General features: G+C 28.3%; 1 protein-coding gene across 1 annotated transcript in view; it reads left to right on the forward strand.

The window, feature by feature from the left end:
- Positions 1–2,737: 2,737 nt before the first annotated feature.
- The window catches only part of LOC123301530 (orexin receptor type 1-like), a 306,811-nt gene continuing 292,601 nt past the window's right edge, over positions 2,738–16,947 (forward strand). The window contains exon 1 of the mRNA XM_044884307.1: positions 2,738–3,240. Coding sequence (XP_044740242.1) covers positions 2,770–3,240 — 471 coding nt within the window. The 5' untranslated portion in view covers positions 2,738–2,769. The remainder of the gene's footprint in view (positions 3,241–16,947) is intronic.

Consider the following 16,947-nt stretch of genomic DNA (forward strand, 5'->3'; position numbering starts at 1 on the left):
AACTTAATATACTATGTATATTTCATATATACATGGTATAAAACTTAATATACTATGTATATTTCATATATACATGGTATAAAAACTTTGGACTAAACTTAATATACTATGTATATTTCATATATACATGGTATAAAAACTTTGGACTAAACTTAATATACTATGTATATTTCATATATACATGGTATAAAAACTTTGGACTAAACTTAATATACTATGTATATTTCATATATACATGGTATAAAAACTTTGGACTAAACTTAATATACTATGTATATTTCATATATACATGGTATAAAACTTAATATACTATGTATATTTCATATATACATGGTATAAAAACTTTGGACTAAACTTAATATACTATGTATATTTCATATATACATGGTATAAAAACTTTGGACTAAACTTAATATACTATGTATATTTCATATATACATGGTATAAAACTTAATATACTATGTATATTTCATATATACATGGTATAAAAACTTTGGACTAAACTTAATATACTATGTATATTTCATATATACATGGTATAAAAACTTTGGACTAAACTTAATATACTATGTATATTTCATATATACATGGTATAAAAACTTTGGACTAAACTTAATATACTATGTATATTTCATATATACATGGTATAAAACTTAATATACTATGTATATTTCATATATACATGGTATAAAAACTTTGGACTAAACTTAATATACTATGTATATTTCATATATACATGGTATAAAAACTTTGGACTAAACTTAATATACTATGTATATTTCATATATACATGGTATAAAAAGGGATGAAGCTGCTTACTTTGTTGTTTTTGGGTGGCTTTCGGAAAGTGGTTTATACTGTAGTGTAGCATGTTTACAATTTACATCGAAAGTAATTGCTCCAAAATTCCTACCATCATTAAAATAAATGAAGTCGAAGAAAATATTTTATATCTAAAAAAATGTAAATTATTTAATTCCAAACGTTATATTAATAATTTTCTTTTTTTATTTAGTTTTTCTTTCTCGATTACTATCTGAATATACTATTTGAGTCTCTGAATTTTAAAAAGTTGATTGAGTTTTAAATAGGCCTCTTCGTGAGGTCATAAGCGCAAGTACAGAGTCTATTTCGATAAAACTCAGTATATAAGGCTATTTTTACCCAAAAAGTACAAAAATCGGGTGCGTTTGTTGACTGGTCGAATAGTTTTTGAGATACTGGCAAAAATCGATCCAAATATTGCGATATCTCAGAAACTTTGCACCCAATCATTAAATTAACCTGATTTTTATACTTTTTGGATCAAAATTACCCCATCCATCGAGTTTCATCAAATTCGAGAACAAGACTTTTTTTGCGTTTTTCTCGATTCTTTCAAAGTGCGATTTGTATATTAAAAAAACCTTGGTAACATTATAACATATGTTGATCTATATTTGTCTATAAAATTATTAACATGCAGTTCCCATATACAAAATTCACATCCCCTTTTGAGCCCTTTAGGGAATGAATTTCCAAAAATTTCCATCATAATGCCCCCTTACGTTACTCAAGGAACGTGTTTACAAAATTTCAGGCTTCTAGACCCAGCAGTTTGAGCTGTGCGTTGATCGATCAGTCATCTTGAATTCTTATATACATAGATGAGCACACAATCTAATAACCTGGTACACAAATGAAAAAAAATTCACGTTTTAAAAAATGGCGTCTATCGTTGTAGCTCTTAAACGATATAAACCAAAATTAGACTAATAATGTGCTAAATAGTGTGGAAAGTAGTACTCATGTAGAAGCACATGGTTCTAAGACCATAAAATACTAGTGCAAATAATTTTCTACTTGAGAATAATCTTCTATATTAAGTTAATCGAAGAAAACATAGTTTTAAACAAGAAGAAAAGAAAATAACTTTATGTATTTTATTGTTACAGATTTTCCAATGAAAATGAAACATTATACGTTCTACATCATTCGAAACCAACCACTACTAATAAAGTAAATAAATAAAAATCTACTAAAAAGAAAACCATTTTCTATAAATAACATTCATTAATAAACAATCCATATAATAGATAGTACAGAATGTAACAAGATTCTTTCTCTTTCATCAAATAATAATACATCATCAGCAACAATAATGATAAACTTTTAATAAACTGAAAAACAAAAGAAGAATATTTGAAAAAAAAAAGAAATAAAAAACACAAAACAAAACATCATCATATATATAAGAGTGTTATATACATGTAACGTAGAAAACTAGTTTTCCATCTAAAACAATAGAACACCACAGTTTGTTCTATTCATTATCAACAAAAGAGGAGAGAAAAAACACCACTAGTGTCCGCCATGTTGATGATAATACAGTTTGATAATGAAATAATATGGCAAACATATTATTATAAAAAATCATTATTATTTATTACAATATTATTATGTATTTTTTTAAATGATGTAACTTCAACAACATTATCACCTAATGATGAATTTATCACTAAAACAAATGAACAAACAGTTGATAAATTCATGAAAAATAACTTAACAAATGAACATCAGCTGAAAGAAATTGATAAAGAAATAATGAGAAATAAACGTAATAAAAAAACAAATGAACAGAAAACAATCAAAAATTACGATCAACAAATGAATAAAGAATTTATCATGAGAAATAAACGTAATACATCATCAATATTACATGAAAATTTAAATGAGTTAAACGATAATGATACAATTAATAAAAATATATCCACGTATATTATATCACCTATGCGTGATTCAAATGATTGGATTTACACAACGGTTAAAATGGATTATGTAACTAATGATGAATCATCATCATTTTCATCAAATATCGATGATTTTCCATTATCAGATAATGATTTATATTATAATGAAAGTGATTATGATGATGACGAATGTTTTAGTTTACAGTGTATGCCGTATGAGGATTATGTTGATCGTATTCGACAGGAAGTGATAAATCCAAGTATGCCCGAATGGATATTTGTTGGTGCACATTCGATAGTGTTTTTGGTTGGTTTAATTGGTAATGCATTAGTGTGTGTGGCGGTATATCGTAATCATAGTATGCGTACGGTGACTAATTATTTTATAGTGAATTTGGCTGTTGCTGACTTTATGGTGATATTGTTTTGTTTACCGCCAACAGTGATATGGGATATAACTAATACATGGTTTTTTGGTTTGATTTTATGTAAAGTGGTGCTATATTTACAGGTGAGTGTTATTTTTCGTTTTTAACCCTTTATCATGCTTTTAGGAGATATGCAAGGATTGAAGAATACTAGGGATTTCAATAAAACTTTATAAATACATTTTTTAATTAACAAAGTTTCAAAAAAATTAGAAAAAATTACTAGGTCATCGGGCTTTTTATGATTATTTTATTGTTCAAAGTTGGTTGAACAAATGATGAATCGTATAGGTTATCCTTTTCAAATGGATATTTCTATGTAAAAAAATCTAGGGAGTGTGATAAAAGAACTATCTAAAATATTTAACGATGTTCCAGCATGGTATTTGCAGTTTCTATGTTAAAGCAATGGTACAATTTTTTTTTCGACAGAATTTAACGAAAAATTAAATTTAAGAATTTAATAATGCTTACTATTAATTCCCAAAGTTTCAGAAATTTTGACCGTTTAAAATGGGAAATAATTATGTCAACGTCCCAATTTCGATCAATTTACGTCAAAATTAATATCTCGAAAGTGAAAATTAATTTCTAAATTTTTTTTTTAGAATTTTATTGTATAAACATTTTTTTCTACCTTTTCTTCAATATATAATAATATCATAAAAAATAGTTGGAGAGACCGGACATTTTACATGCTTTAAATGGGACATGACCCTCAAAATCGCGAACTTTGTCTTTAAATATCTCGCGATCTAAACGGTCAAAAATTATGAAATTTTAGGAATTCATAAATAAAGCTATTATAAACCCGAGAAAAAAAATTCGGCCAAATCTGTCGAAAAGTGATTTCATGCTGGTACTACCTTAAGCAACCTTGTAGTTTATAATAATACCATAAAAATATAAGGTTGCCGATGATATGAAAACAAAATTTTAATTTAATAATGAGTTCATCGAAGTTCCATCATTTGATAAACAGAGACGACTAGAGTATTGATGGTTGAAGAGCGATATCTATATTATCAAATTTATAAGCCTCATTTGCACACAATATATTTTATATTTTTGTAGTTGCGTGGTTTGTAAAAGCAAATATACCTCATTACTTGACTATAAAGTATGTATTTGGTTAATATGTATGTACTGTGCAATAAACCAAAACTTTTTTACATCACTGTGGGTTTACAATCACCTTAATACGAACAGTTTTCAAGGTATTGGAAAATCTATCAAATCACCATATCACATTGTTGGTTTAAAAAGTAGCTTTGATGATGTTTTTTGATGACTTTTTCCGTGGCAATATCCAAAAGTAAGGTTGGATTTTGCTATTGCAATTGAGTCATTTTTATTGTTTGTTAATTAAGAGCTTCAATTTTAGGCGTAGTAATTTGCTTGCGTAGGATTATTCAAAGATTTGTATTAATAAGTTTGTTACGTGTATAGTTTTGTCAATTTTTAGTAATTTTGTTGTAGTTTAAATTGCTATTTCACGCCTAGAGAGGGTAGTATTTTTCAGGCGCTAGTTCCCTTGGGCAGAACGTTCCCGGTACCGGAAATTGATAGACCTTCGTACCTGATCTGTTTGTCGATCTTGTCGATTGAACGGGTAGTCCAATTTATATGTGAAGCTTCAATCATTATTTTATTAATGGGAAACAATTTTTTTGTTTGCTTGTTGTTATAAATATATTTTACATGTACAGTTGAGGGTTAAACTACTGATAAATGTAAATTTTACGTAAATATGTGCATCTAGTTTAAAGTAATTTATATGCAAAAAAGGTGTGTATTCGTGTTGTTCCTATTACCGCAGAGGAATTCTGAAAATTTTCAACAATAAATTATTCTCTTTGTAAATTTAAACTATTTATTGGTATAATGGAAATGAAATTATAGTTATAGTTTTGATTTATTGAGTGTCATGTTGTTGATACCATTGAAATTCTATATATATAATAATATACGGGGTATCTCAGGAGTAACGGATACCTTTGTTGAATCAGGTCGGAAATAGAATTTCGTCGGAAAGACGAAAAGTCCTCATCTATTTTTTGATACGATGCACGGATAATTAGCTATTGATTAAAATAGGCAGCCAATCAGAAGAGCCCTACAGTGGCAAGGTAGTGGGGGAAGGAGGGAGAAGAAATAGTAAGGAACTGCGAGAGTGAGACACGAGAGCTTCATTATTACGTAAAGAAACGGGTGGATGTATGTGCATTAGATCAAAAAATGAATTTCGTGTTACAATTGTATTTTCAACTTGATGCAATAAGGGCGCCCGTTATTCCTGGGACACCCTGGTATATATGTAATTGGTTTAATAATAATCATCGAGATCGATATGAGTTGGGTGATGTATTATTTTCACAAATTTCCAAATTATACGCTACTAGCAGTTATCCGCATGATTCAGTGGGCTATTTTAACTCTAAAAGCATAGACTGGCTATCCTTTGCACTCCTCACCCTTATACTAGCCCCTTTTATTTTTTGGCACTCTAAAATATTCGTTATGATCCCGGAATAATGCCCCATAAGATATAATACTTCGATACCAAATTTCACATCAATAAGTAATACGTCCCGCAGTTCATTTTTTGATAATCCTCCGGAAACCTAACATCCAGGCGGCAAAATAACAAATGGAAATGGCAAAAATAACAAATAAAATGGCAAAATACCAAATAAATCGATACCATACACTTCAGTTTTCGAAGAGTATAAATTTTCGCTAACCTTGCGACTTTTACAAAACACACTCAAAACTTATTTTTACATCATGGCTGATCTTTAACCAAAATTTCGTGAATTGAATAATTTTTTTGTTTTCAAATCAAATTTGACTGTTGATCGTTTTAACATTGTGAAATATGCTTTTGCTCGTGACAAACACATGGATACAATAGATGATGTACATTTCAGAAGCTAGATTTCACACCGGAAACAAGCACATAATTCATTTTGATGTATAGACACATATATTTACGATCATATGCATATGTAACGGTTGTTATGCTAAACTGCAATCCCCGATCACCGTCTTCAAAGAGCGTACCTGATGTGATATCCATTGGTTGGTTGGTGGTTTTATTTTATTATTTCTTATGACAACGTATTTAACTCTGGAATCGTGCTCAAAGTCAAAGTAAATTTAATATTTTATTTTTCTAGCTGTAGGATTAATTAACATCTTGCCCTGGTTATATTTAGTTCAATGTTAATTACTTTTTATGATAGTTTTATAATATAATAATTTGAAATCTTGAAAAGTAAATATTATACTCATACCAATTAAAGTTAAATAATTAAGAAATTTGTTATGTTTTTACAAATTGAGAATTTTCTGGTTAATCGAGCTTGTGGACTATTTGAGTATTGGAGAAACTTTTTTTTCTTTGTCTTTCTTTTTCTTTGGAAATAAGTTTCGCTTATCTCGAAAAAGACAAGACTTATACCACTTCACCAACTTTCCAAAATATCACACCATCAATTTCACATATTAGAGATTGAAAAAATTACACATTTTTCTCAAAATCGAATATTGCATTTTTAATTTTTCAAGAATTTCTATTTCGAGTACTTTTTTGCTTAAAACTGATTAAAAAATACAAAAATATTTTTTATTTTGAAACATCACCTATGTGAAAATAATTAAAGCTGTATAATTAACTATTAAATAACTGATTCTGATTGTTTTGCTTTTCCAATTTTTGAACACCACGTGATTTCACGTTCAGACACATATTTTCTTAGTCGGAAAAAAGGCAATAAAATATATGACGTATAGTGCTTTAATCTCGAAACGAACTGTAGATTTGTTCGGAGATGGATATATATTTGACACAGAGATTGTCAGAATTATAATTTCAAAACTTTGTTGAAGGTAATTATCTGGTTTTGTTCTCGGAAAATCGGATGATAAAAATCGAAAAACGGAAAATATTGTCAGCTATGTAGTTCGCATGCAGGTGACAAGATTGAGTTAAGTCAAGTTCTTTTAAATTATTCAATGTTCTGTAAGAAGTTCGATAGTCCACGTTAAATAACTTTATTTATAATTACACATCTTTAAAACCTCTTACACAGTTAAAAATTCGTTTATAATTAATCACCTAGATATCCATTAAAACTTACCAAACTTTATAAACCGATAAGAATAATTCAGTACGGTGAACAAACCTTTAAATACATTTATTTATTTATTTTTTTTTTAGATAAGCCAAAATAAAGTTTTGAAAAGTTTTTCATTTTTAATACGAAAGAAAAAGTATCTAATAATAAAACATTAAGGATAAGCAAAACGAAATAATATGAACTGTAAAACTTCAGGTTCAATTTATATTTTCATTTTTATGTTTATCAGAAACATATTTTTTATGACTAGAAAAATATTAGGTCTAAGTTCAGGTGGAGTATTTAGCAATGGTTTTAGAACGACTGAAAAATATGAAGGCCATTGGTCATCAGTACATCACGTAATTTTTTCAGTTATTCCTACACGTTAACTGACAACCAAATGTCCACACAAACCCCGTTAAAACGAAATATTTCGAGCATTGTACTGGATAAGCAGCGCAAGAAATTGTTGGACAACACGATATGTTTATAAAACGTTGATTTTTGATATGGGCCAAAATAATGGATTCATCATTTCGAAAGCGACGAGAACACTGGTTCTCATCCGATCACTGAAGTTAGTACTTGGATAGGTGACCACTTGATGACATGGTGTGTTGTAGCTTTTTCAAAAAAAAAAGACAGTTATTCCAAAGTTTTAAGTTCTTCTGTCGACAGTCCTAATGACTGACGATATTTTTTGTGATTTCTTATTGTTTTCCATATTTCTTAATTTTAAGCTTGCCAAGTAATTAAAAGTTTTCCAGGTCTCCTGAAAGAAAACTTGGTTTTGAAAATTAACGTAAAGCAGAAACTTTTGTTAGAAACGCTTGACAATAGCCTCTCTATCAACTATTTCGTCAAGCCCTAGTACTATATGTTTTATATATTATATCATATTTATTTATTTTTTTTTGTGTTAAGAAAACTTTTTCCAAGTCCATTAAAATGACTTAAGTTTCAAATTTAAAAAAGAAAACAAGAGTATATATATACACGCAGTTATTATAAGTTTAAATATTAAATACATTTCGAATGAGGTTATTACAAAGTTTTGTTTGAAGCGAAAAAAAATAAGTAGCCAGATAACATGGGATGATCAATTTTATGTAATTTTTTTAACACACAAGTATTATATAAATATTATTACTTGTTGATTTAATTTTAACGATATTTGGAGGTATTATATATATAGTAAATAGTCATATAATTTAAAATAATCTAAAGTGATATTTCTTTCTTGGAAATAATAAAACATATCGTCAGCCTTTGCGAGTCTGAGTAATTACTTTTTTAGATTTAGAAAGTTATGTATCAATCCATCAGTTGGTAGTTAAATTTATTTTATAAAACTTTGTTCATGGCAAATTTTCCGATTTCACTGATACTATAATTAAAATAGGTACTTCAAATTTTATATCTTAGAACATTAAAATCGTTGAATAATGATAAATATATTCCGATGTAAACTGATCGAGATGTATACCTATTGTTACTTTTTTTGTTTTGTAAAAGCCAAATTCAATATTAAATGTTCAGGTATCATTGAATGAATTTCTAGCGACGTTAACAACAAATTACTCTTAAAAAGTGGACTTTAAAGCCAGAAATTGGATGTTCTTATTTTCATCTACCTCTAGCATGCTATGCAAATTTCCAATTTAAAAGTAAAGACCACGGCGTTTTAGCATTCACCTCCTTTTCTCTCAATTATTCTTTTTTCATAACACTCGAAATACTTTTTATTATGAATTCAAACTATATAGTTTTTGCTTTTAAAACAGAAATTTTCCGGAGAAGCAGGAGGATAACTGTCAATATCTTTTACAAAGTATAGCTTATGTTTTATTCCGATACATGAGCTATATAATTGTGAAGTTTCATTAAAATCTATTAAATAGTTATCGAAATCATCCAGCAAAGAAGGTGGGTAACTGCTATTTTTATAAATTAAAGCTTAGGTGTTATTCTGATGTATGAGCTATATTAGTGTAAAGTTTCGTTCAAACCTGTTCAGTAATTATTGCGTAATTAACAAAGATATAAACAGAGTCAATTTCGTTTTTATAATTTAGAGATTAATAATCATATGCAGGAACAGGCTTTAACAAATTTATCCTGGTATTTTCGGCTGGAAAATATTTTTCTATTTATATTATCTACTACATTTATAGAGCAGTATCAATGGACCTTTTTTAAATAAATAAAAACGTGACACTTAATGCCCACAACACACACATAATAATTTATACACTGTATAGTTTGTAGTGTGGAAAATATATTTAGAAATAAATATATAATAAAACATACAATTTATCTTTATATTTATTGTACATAAGTTGATACTTTCAATACCTACTTAATCATACTGGATAAAACTTATCGATGATTGTTGAAGATTTTAAAATGGTAAAACGCATATTTCATGTTTATTTGACATAATAAAAATATAAAGAAATAATACATTGTAAGCATCTTTTAGTTTTATAAAAGCTATTTTTGTTTTTTCAAATCGTAAATTATTTTTTCAAAAAGAAAATATGATATGTTTTTTAAATATTTCGATGAAAAACTTCCACTGATTCGAGAATGTTTAACAAACCTTTTGAATGCTGAAAACACAAAAATCAATTTATTCATTAGATATTTTCAAGCTCTTTTTCCTTAGTCCAAAAATCCTTTTTTTCTGTCAAAATTGGAAGACAGTATCTTTCAAACGATGTCTCTGAAAGGAAAGAAAATTTTCGTATTATCGATAAGAAATTTTTTTTTAACAAAAGTTCAATTCGCTGGATTTAATTTTCTCAATAACTTTTCCATCATTTAACCTAGCCCTGTTAAAGTTTGCTAAGGCCTTATTTTTGGCTTTGTTAGAATGTTAAAATTCTAACAATTCAAATCATTTCAATCTTGCTATTTGTCCTATAAAAAAGGCCTAAATCTTTGTATTGAAATAATTTTGGGTGTATGATTCTTAAATTATTTCTAACTGGCTTAATACCCGCCCGCTTCACTGGGCTTAAAAATCAAAACCACCGCTTTATAACCTTCATCTGTCTTGATATCATTTATCCCCTTTCCATAACACTCGAAGGGATTGTTTTACATTATCAATGCCACTATCATTACATTATAATTGTTAATTATTTATTTAATAGAAATAGTTTTATTATTGATTTCTTACAAATATCAAATTGCCATCCATACGTCATTACATATCTGTCATTATACGTCAATTACATAGCTGTCATTTGCGTTTTGTTATTCCAAGTCTGATTCTTTTTTGTTATACCACGTTTTATAGTGACTGACGTTTCATGTCAAGTCCCACGGGAATGCTGTCGAACGGGATAAAATCCTATACAATCGAACAGGATAAGTATCCTATGTCCTTCTCCTGGCTCTAAACTACCTCCCTGCCAATTTTCAGCTAAATCGGTTCAGCCGTTCTTTAGTTATAAGTAGTGTAACTAACACGACTTTGTTTTATATATATAGATTTGGCATTTTTGACTAAAAGTTGTATCCTGTATTGACTTAAAATCCATCTCCCCTACTGGTATTTGACTGTGACTTTATTCGTGCAAGGACCAAATATTTTACTAAATTTTCGTTTATTAACATAAATAAAATTTAGTATAATAATACCTCGGAAGTACTTATATAGAATATAGATACTTCTAAGGTACTTGTATGTGGTTTTGATATGTCTATGTAAATTATTATTTGTTATTCTCAAATTTAGAATATATTCATAATATAAAACCTCCATACAAAGAACAATTCTTAATTATAATTTATACATATAATTGTCCATAATAAGTAAGATATTCTACTTTACTTGAAAAAGTACTTCAAAATATTGATTTTGCTAATAAAAGGCCATAAAAAATTTATTTCGGAAAAATACACACGCTTTCTTGCCAAAACTTAAATCAAATTTTAAAACCTTTTTTAAACTGTCAAAAACGCGGACATCCAATTTGGTGCATAATATCGGTATCATTATACGCAATAACACAGATAAGTTTGACAGATATATTCATAGACAACTAATTATAATAAATATAAATATTTATTATTTATGGATATATTATACCCAACTGTCTACACTGAACTAACTAAAGTTCTATGGTTCATACCGATATGACATCACATCAGGACTTGCCTGCGTTTTAGGTCACGTGATATACAGTTTAAAAATTACGATTTTTAATTTTAATATTATTAAAAAAAAATGTGCTTCTATGACTCGAAATCAGAATATTTAAGTATATTTTTACATAAATTTTAACTTTTTTCAAATTTCATAATTTGTTTTTCACTACCGAAAGTACCCTATTTTTTCATTGAAGTACTAGTAATTTATTATTGGTCAGATATTAGAATTTGAATCTACGAAAATTCACTAATAATAAATAACTAACAATTCAATGAAAAAATTATGGAAACAATAGATCATTACAATTAAAAAGTCATTCAGAGAGCATACAAACACAAATCTTTAAGGTGTGCTTTAAATTTTTTTGGAAATGAAAACTGTTTTTAGCACGTTGAGCACTTTTTGGGTGAACAAAAATCATTCGCGACATCGTCACCGTCATTGCGTGTGTTTGTAAATGAACTCCATCTAAACGGATGAACCGATTTTGATGAAAATTTGTATGGATTTTATTTTAAGTGGATGCGAGGATGGTTTATATTCATAATTCGGTCCACTAAAAAATGTTTTTGAGGATTCCTCACAAAAAAATTAAAACCCATGAAATAAATGGTGGAAACGCTTGTAAATAATATTTTACATTACATCTTACTATTCAAATGTATTTGTTTGCGCTCCCACCATAATAATGTAGAATTATGAACAGCTATTTGCTTATTACAATATGCGTGCACACTCCACTGCCGTGCCAGACCAAAGCCCAGTTATTAGAAAGTTTTAAGTTTTCACTTCCGCCGACACTCCTCATGAGTAACTATCTTTTTTTTAATTTTGAATACATTTTCGATGTACAGACCAGACTCCGTTTTAAATGATGATGATTTCAGTTTTCTTCACTCTTACCAACTGCTTAAAATTGTATTTAAGGAAATATTAAATCGTAGCTTGGTTTTGTCTCGATCAATCATTAAAGAACAAACAATTTTTTACTTTTACATGGTTACCAAAGAATTTACAGCCAATATAAATTTAATATAGATACGGCTACAGTATCTCTGTATTTTAATTAAATAGCCAACATTTATGGATAGAGGTGGTAAAAAAATATAAATATAATAATACAAAAAGAAACAGTTTTTTTGTTCACAAATAAAATCTTCTATTCATTTATTCATTCAATTTCATTCTTCATGAAGTGAAAATATCTTATTAAAAAGGACACACACAAAATTTCTATTACTATACAAAATACTTTTTTATGGTTCTGTATGATTATTTGCTCAATTATTTTGATGGTAACACTATAACGAAACAGCCTTTCTCTCTTATGCTTGTTGAAAATCATAATTCTAATTTTCGTCTTGTTGATTGCTTTTTGTTTCACTGGCCTATCTTACGGTAAGTGGACGAAACCATGTATGTTACGAAGGTCACCGCGTCTAGTGCTTGTCAAGAAAAGTTTTAATATGTACATACAGTACTTTTTTTAATATAACTAGGTACTTTTTGAATTCATTGAGAAATTAAAAACGTAAGAGCCTTTTAAACTCCCATTTCATTCACCTAATCGAACTTAATATAGACATTCAAGCTGAGAAGGAAACCTGAACAGAATATCACATAATATTTCGACAGTTTCTAAATAATGGTTTGCCATGAGAATTTTAACTCAACCAACGAAACCTTTATGTAATCTACACTCACATAGTTGTTATTGCCGAATAATTCAATGGGTATTTATTTTAATCATATCTGAATAGAAATTTTTTTGTTGAATTGTTTAACGTATATGTATCATAAATATTCCAAAATAAAACCGTATTTTTTTTTCATTTGTGTACATTGTGAAGTTTTTTTTGTATGAAACATTCTCTGACACACAAAAAGCTTTTAAAAACTGTCAAATTATGTAGAAAAACAAATATTAACCGCAACAAAAAAGCTTTTTTTTGGAAATACAGACAGTTTGAATGGATTAAATTGTTTAAATTTTACATAAATAAATTTGTGCTGGAATATACTTAAGGTAGCATTACACGTAGCAAATACTTGCTTGCTTTGGTGGTAAATATATTGGGTCAGTTATTCCCGTTATTCCTCTAATAACTCTGCAGTTATTCCTTGGACAGTTATTCCGTTTTGCTCAATTTGCGACATATATTTGCCGAGGACATTCATTACACGTTAGCAAAATATTTGCGTCAAATCGCGTTTGGCGAAACAATCAGCAGTCTATTTGCTATTTGAACGCACTTTTTGTAAATAATATTTATAGCAAATAGACACAGAGTTTAATATTATTTGCTGTCATTTTATTGTGCTTTTTTACAGAAACCGACGTGTTAATGCATATAGTGCCATTTAGGTCATTTTATTATCTACCTACTAAAATTACTAACCTGGGGACAGAGCTTGGTTAATTTACTCAGCGGTTATTAAAAAAAGTACGAGTACCGTTACTTCATATATGTTCGTTTTTTCTTAAAACATGAGGTGCTCGCACTGTATTTCCGTTCAGTACGGCTCGGTTCGGCTGGACCGGACGCGTACAATCAGTAATTAACAGCAATATTCCATAAGGTTTATATAATGAGAGCTTATAACACAATTTTTTCTTAGAATGCATAATATGTAGGTAGGGATCACTCATCTTTAGTATCTTGATGAAGCCAAGAAAAATTTGTGTGTAGGTGTTGCTGATTAATTAACATTGAGTGTGAAATCTGATATTATACTATTTGATATTCAAATATAGAATTTTTTTTTCCAAATATTATGAGACTTGTGTTACAAAAGAAGTATTTACTCGTGTAGCAACCCACAGACAAATTAGATACTGAAGTTTCAAACAGAAAGTTGGTCAAGTTATAAGGCAAAGATTTCATCAAAGGTAGATAACTTTAAAATAAAAACAATTTTTCAATACACTCATAGTCCAGAAACTGTCTTTTTCTAAATACACGGTGATGAAATTTTAGAAAAGGCGAATTTATTTATAAATAAAATGTAACCTATAGGTCACATTTACATAATTATGTTTGCGATAAAATCAAGTGCGCTAAAAATTTTCTGCTTGAAACGGGATGATAGCACTTCCATATTTCTACCGCTGATTTTTGTAAGTACATTGAGAAACTGTCATTATTTTAACGTTAGCAACCATTTTTTTCTTTTGGATAATATGTATAGAAAAATTTCAAACTCGTGGCCAGTATGATATATGATTATTTCTTAGCAAAGTTACTTTTTGTAGAAAAACGTGAAGTTAAAATGTTCAAAAATGTCTTTTCAATATATTTATATCCTTTCCGTATTAAAATATCCACAATTTTCAACGTTTATGGCAGGTAACAGAGCCGGTCAAAGCTTTTACAATTTTCTTAAGGATGTATGAGCGCCAGGGCAATTTTGGATAAAAGGCTTGATTTCTAATATGAAATTGGACTAAGTCTAAATCAATTCTGCAAATTTTAGAGGTGGTGGGGTGGAGGTTGCCCGATTATTTAAATAACTAAATGACTTAAAAATTGGCATATTTAACATTGGTCTTATGAGAAAACGGTAGAAGAATGACATGTTTTCAAAGATTTCTTTAAAAACTAGTCGCTGGAAATTTAAAAAAAAAAACTATTTTAATTAAATACAAAATCTTAATAAATTAATGAAAACAAAAAACCCGTTGTGTCCGACTAATTAAGGATGTGTGAGCACGGTAGTGGGGACACAAATTTAAAAAATATAAATATTTTCAATTTTGATGGTGAATTATTTTATAACTTGACAATTTAAGACGAAAAGTAAGAATATAATTTTCGATATCTGGATTAATATTCAAATCATCAAAAATTGAAAATTTTGTTTAATTATTTAGCTTTCGATATTTCATACTAAGGCAGATATCGAAAAAATTGTATTTTTATTTTTCGTCTACATTCATGAAGTTATAACAAAATTAATCATCAAAGTTGAAAATAAGGTACAAATTGTTTCAATCCTAAGTATAAAATTGTCTTGGCGCTCGTACTACCTTAAAAACTTAATGTCGTTGAAAACACCTCTTTGTAAAATTTCGTGCAAAATTACTTTTAGTCTCATGTTGTTAGAAATACCTTAGGTAAAAGTAAATATATTATATAATTAGATTGTTTATATACCCACTTGTTAAATCTTTTATATGAACTTCGATGAAACACCGTTGAGATTGTACACATAACGAAATTATAAATTAGTAGTGTTCCCAATTGAAATTAGTTTATGCAAATAGGTATATGAACTAATTTTGTTAAAGCGTGGGTGATGATAGTACACCTGTTTATTATTTGTACAAACTTCTTAGTGAATTTGAAATGGGTTTTGTTTGGCTTTACATACAAAAAGCATCAATGCACATATTCTTTGTGACAACATTAACTACGAACTTTAATAAAAAAACTTGGGTAAAAATTAAACCAATAAATGTACAAAAAATCAAAAGTTGACTTCAAAATATAATTGCACCCAAGGAAATAATTTGTTGAATATCAATACAAATTATTTTTTCCTTTTTTTTGAAATTTTGAAGTCGGTTCAATCTTTTGCAAACAATTTATGTTTTATAGTTTTAGAAAATCCCCGAGTATACCATTTTGATCCATCTAGGCGAATGTTTACAGATGGTTGCTGTTTTAGATCAGCGGAGGGCAAGTTACCCCTGGAAGGTAAAGTAGGATGGAGTGCTGACATCGAAATAGTGATTAAAGATTTTTAAGAAAAATATGTTATTATCTCTGAGAGAATTTGCTTAGCTACTGCAGCATACCAAATGTCATTACATTGATCGTACCTTCCGCGCGAGAATAAGTTAATTTTCTAAATATACCTTAGAAATTTTCGTTCTTATGGTATTCCATAACCCTACAGATATCGAAATATCCGAAGCATATCATATCAAATAAGCAAAATAATAAAATTTGAAAAATGTGATCTCTGTATACAGATTATTGCCTTACATCAAATAAAAAGTGCACAAACATTAAGCATACAGTGAGTAATGTCCCTTTACAATTATATTTAATGGGAATGCATTCAAGTATATAGATTAAAATTTTATATAAAAATTTACATTTTAATTAAAACATTAATTTGTATGTTCAAGTGGTTTTATTTACAAGAAATGTCTGTCCTATGTATCTCAATCTACATACATCAGTGGCAATAGCACCTTCTAAAACATATTTAACTTCTCAGTATAGAAAAGTTTTTGTAATCGATCCGAATATCGCATTTTGCCTACAATACCACTTTTAGCTTGATTTCTGTATGCACGCATGTGGATGCGTTATTTCTTTTTAATTTTTTTTATTCACGATTTCTCGTGAACTACATTTAACAGAGATATTGAATTTGCAACTAATCGTTGCGAGAATTTTTATGTTAGTAAAGTTTTACAAATTCATTAAAACTAATATTAATAGAAATATTTACGATAATTGATTTTATTGAATTTGTTTAACCAGAAAAAAGAT

The sequence above is a fragment of the Chrysoperla carnea genome, chromosome 1 (assembly GCF_905475395.1).
Source record: "Chrysoperla carnea chromosome 1, inChrCarn1.1, whole genome shotgun sequence".
In the NCBI taxonomy this organism is placed as follows: Eukaryota; Metazoa; Arthropoda; class Insecta; order Neuroptera; family Chrysopidae; genus Chrysoperla; species Chrysoperla carnea.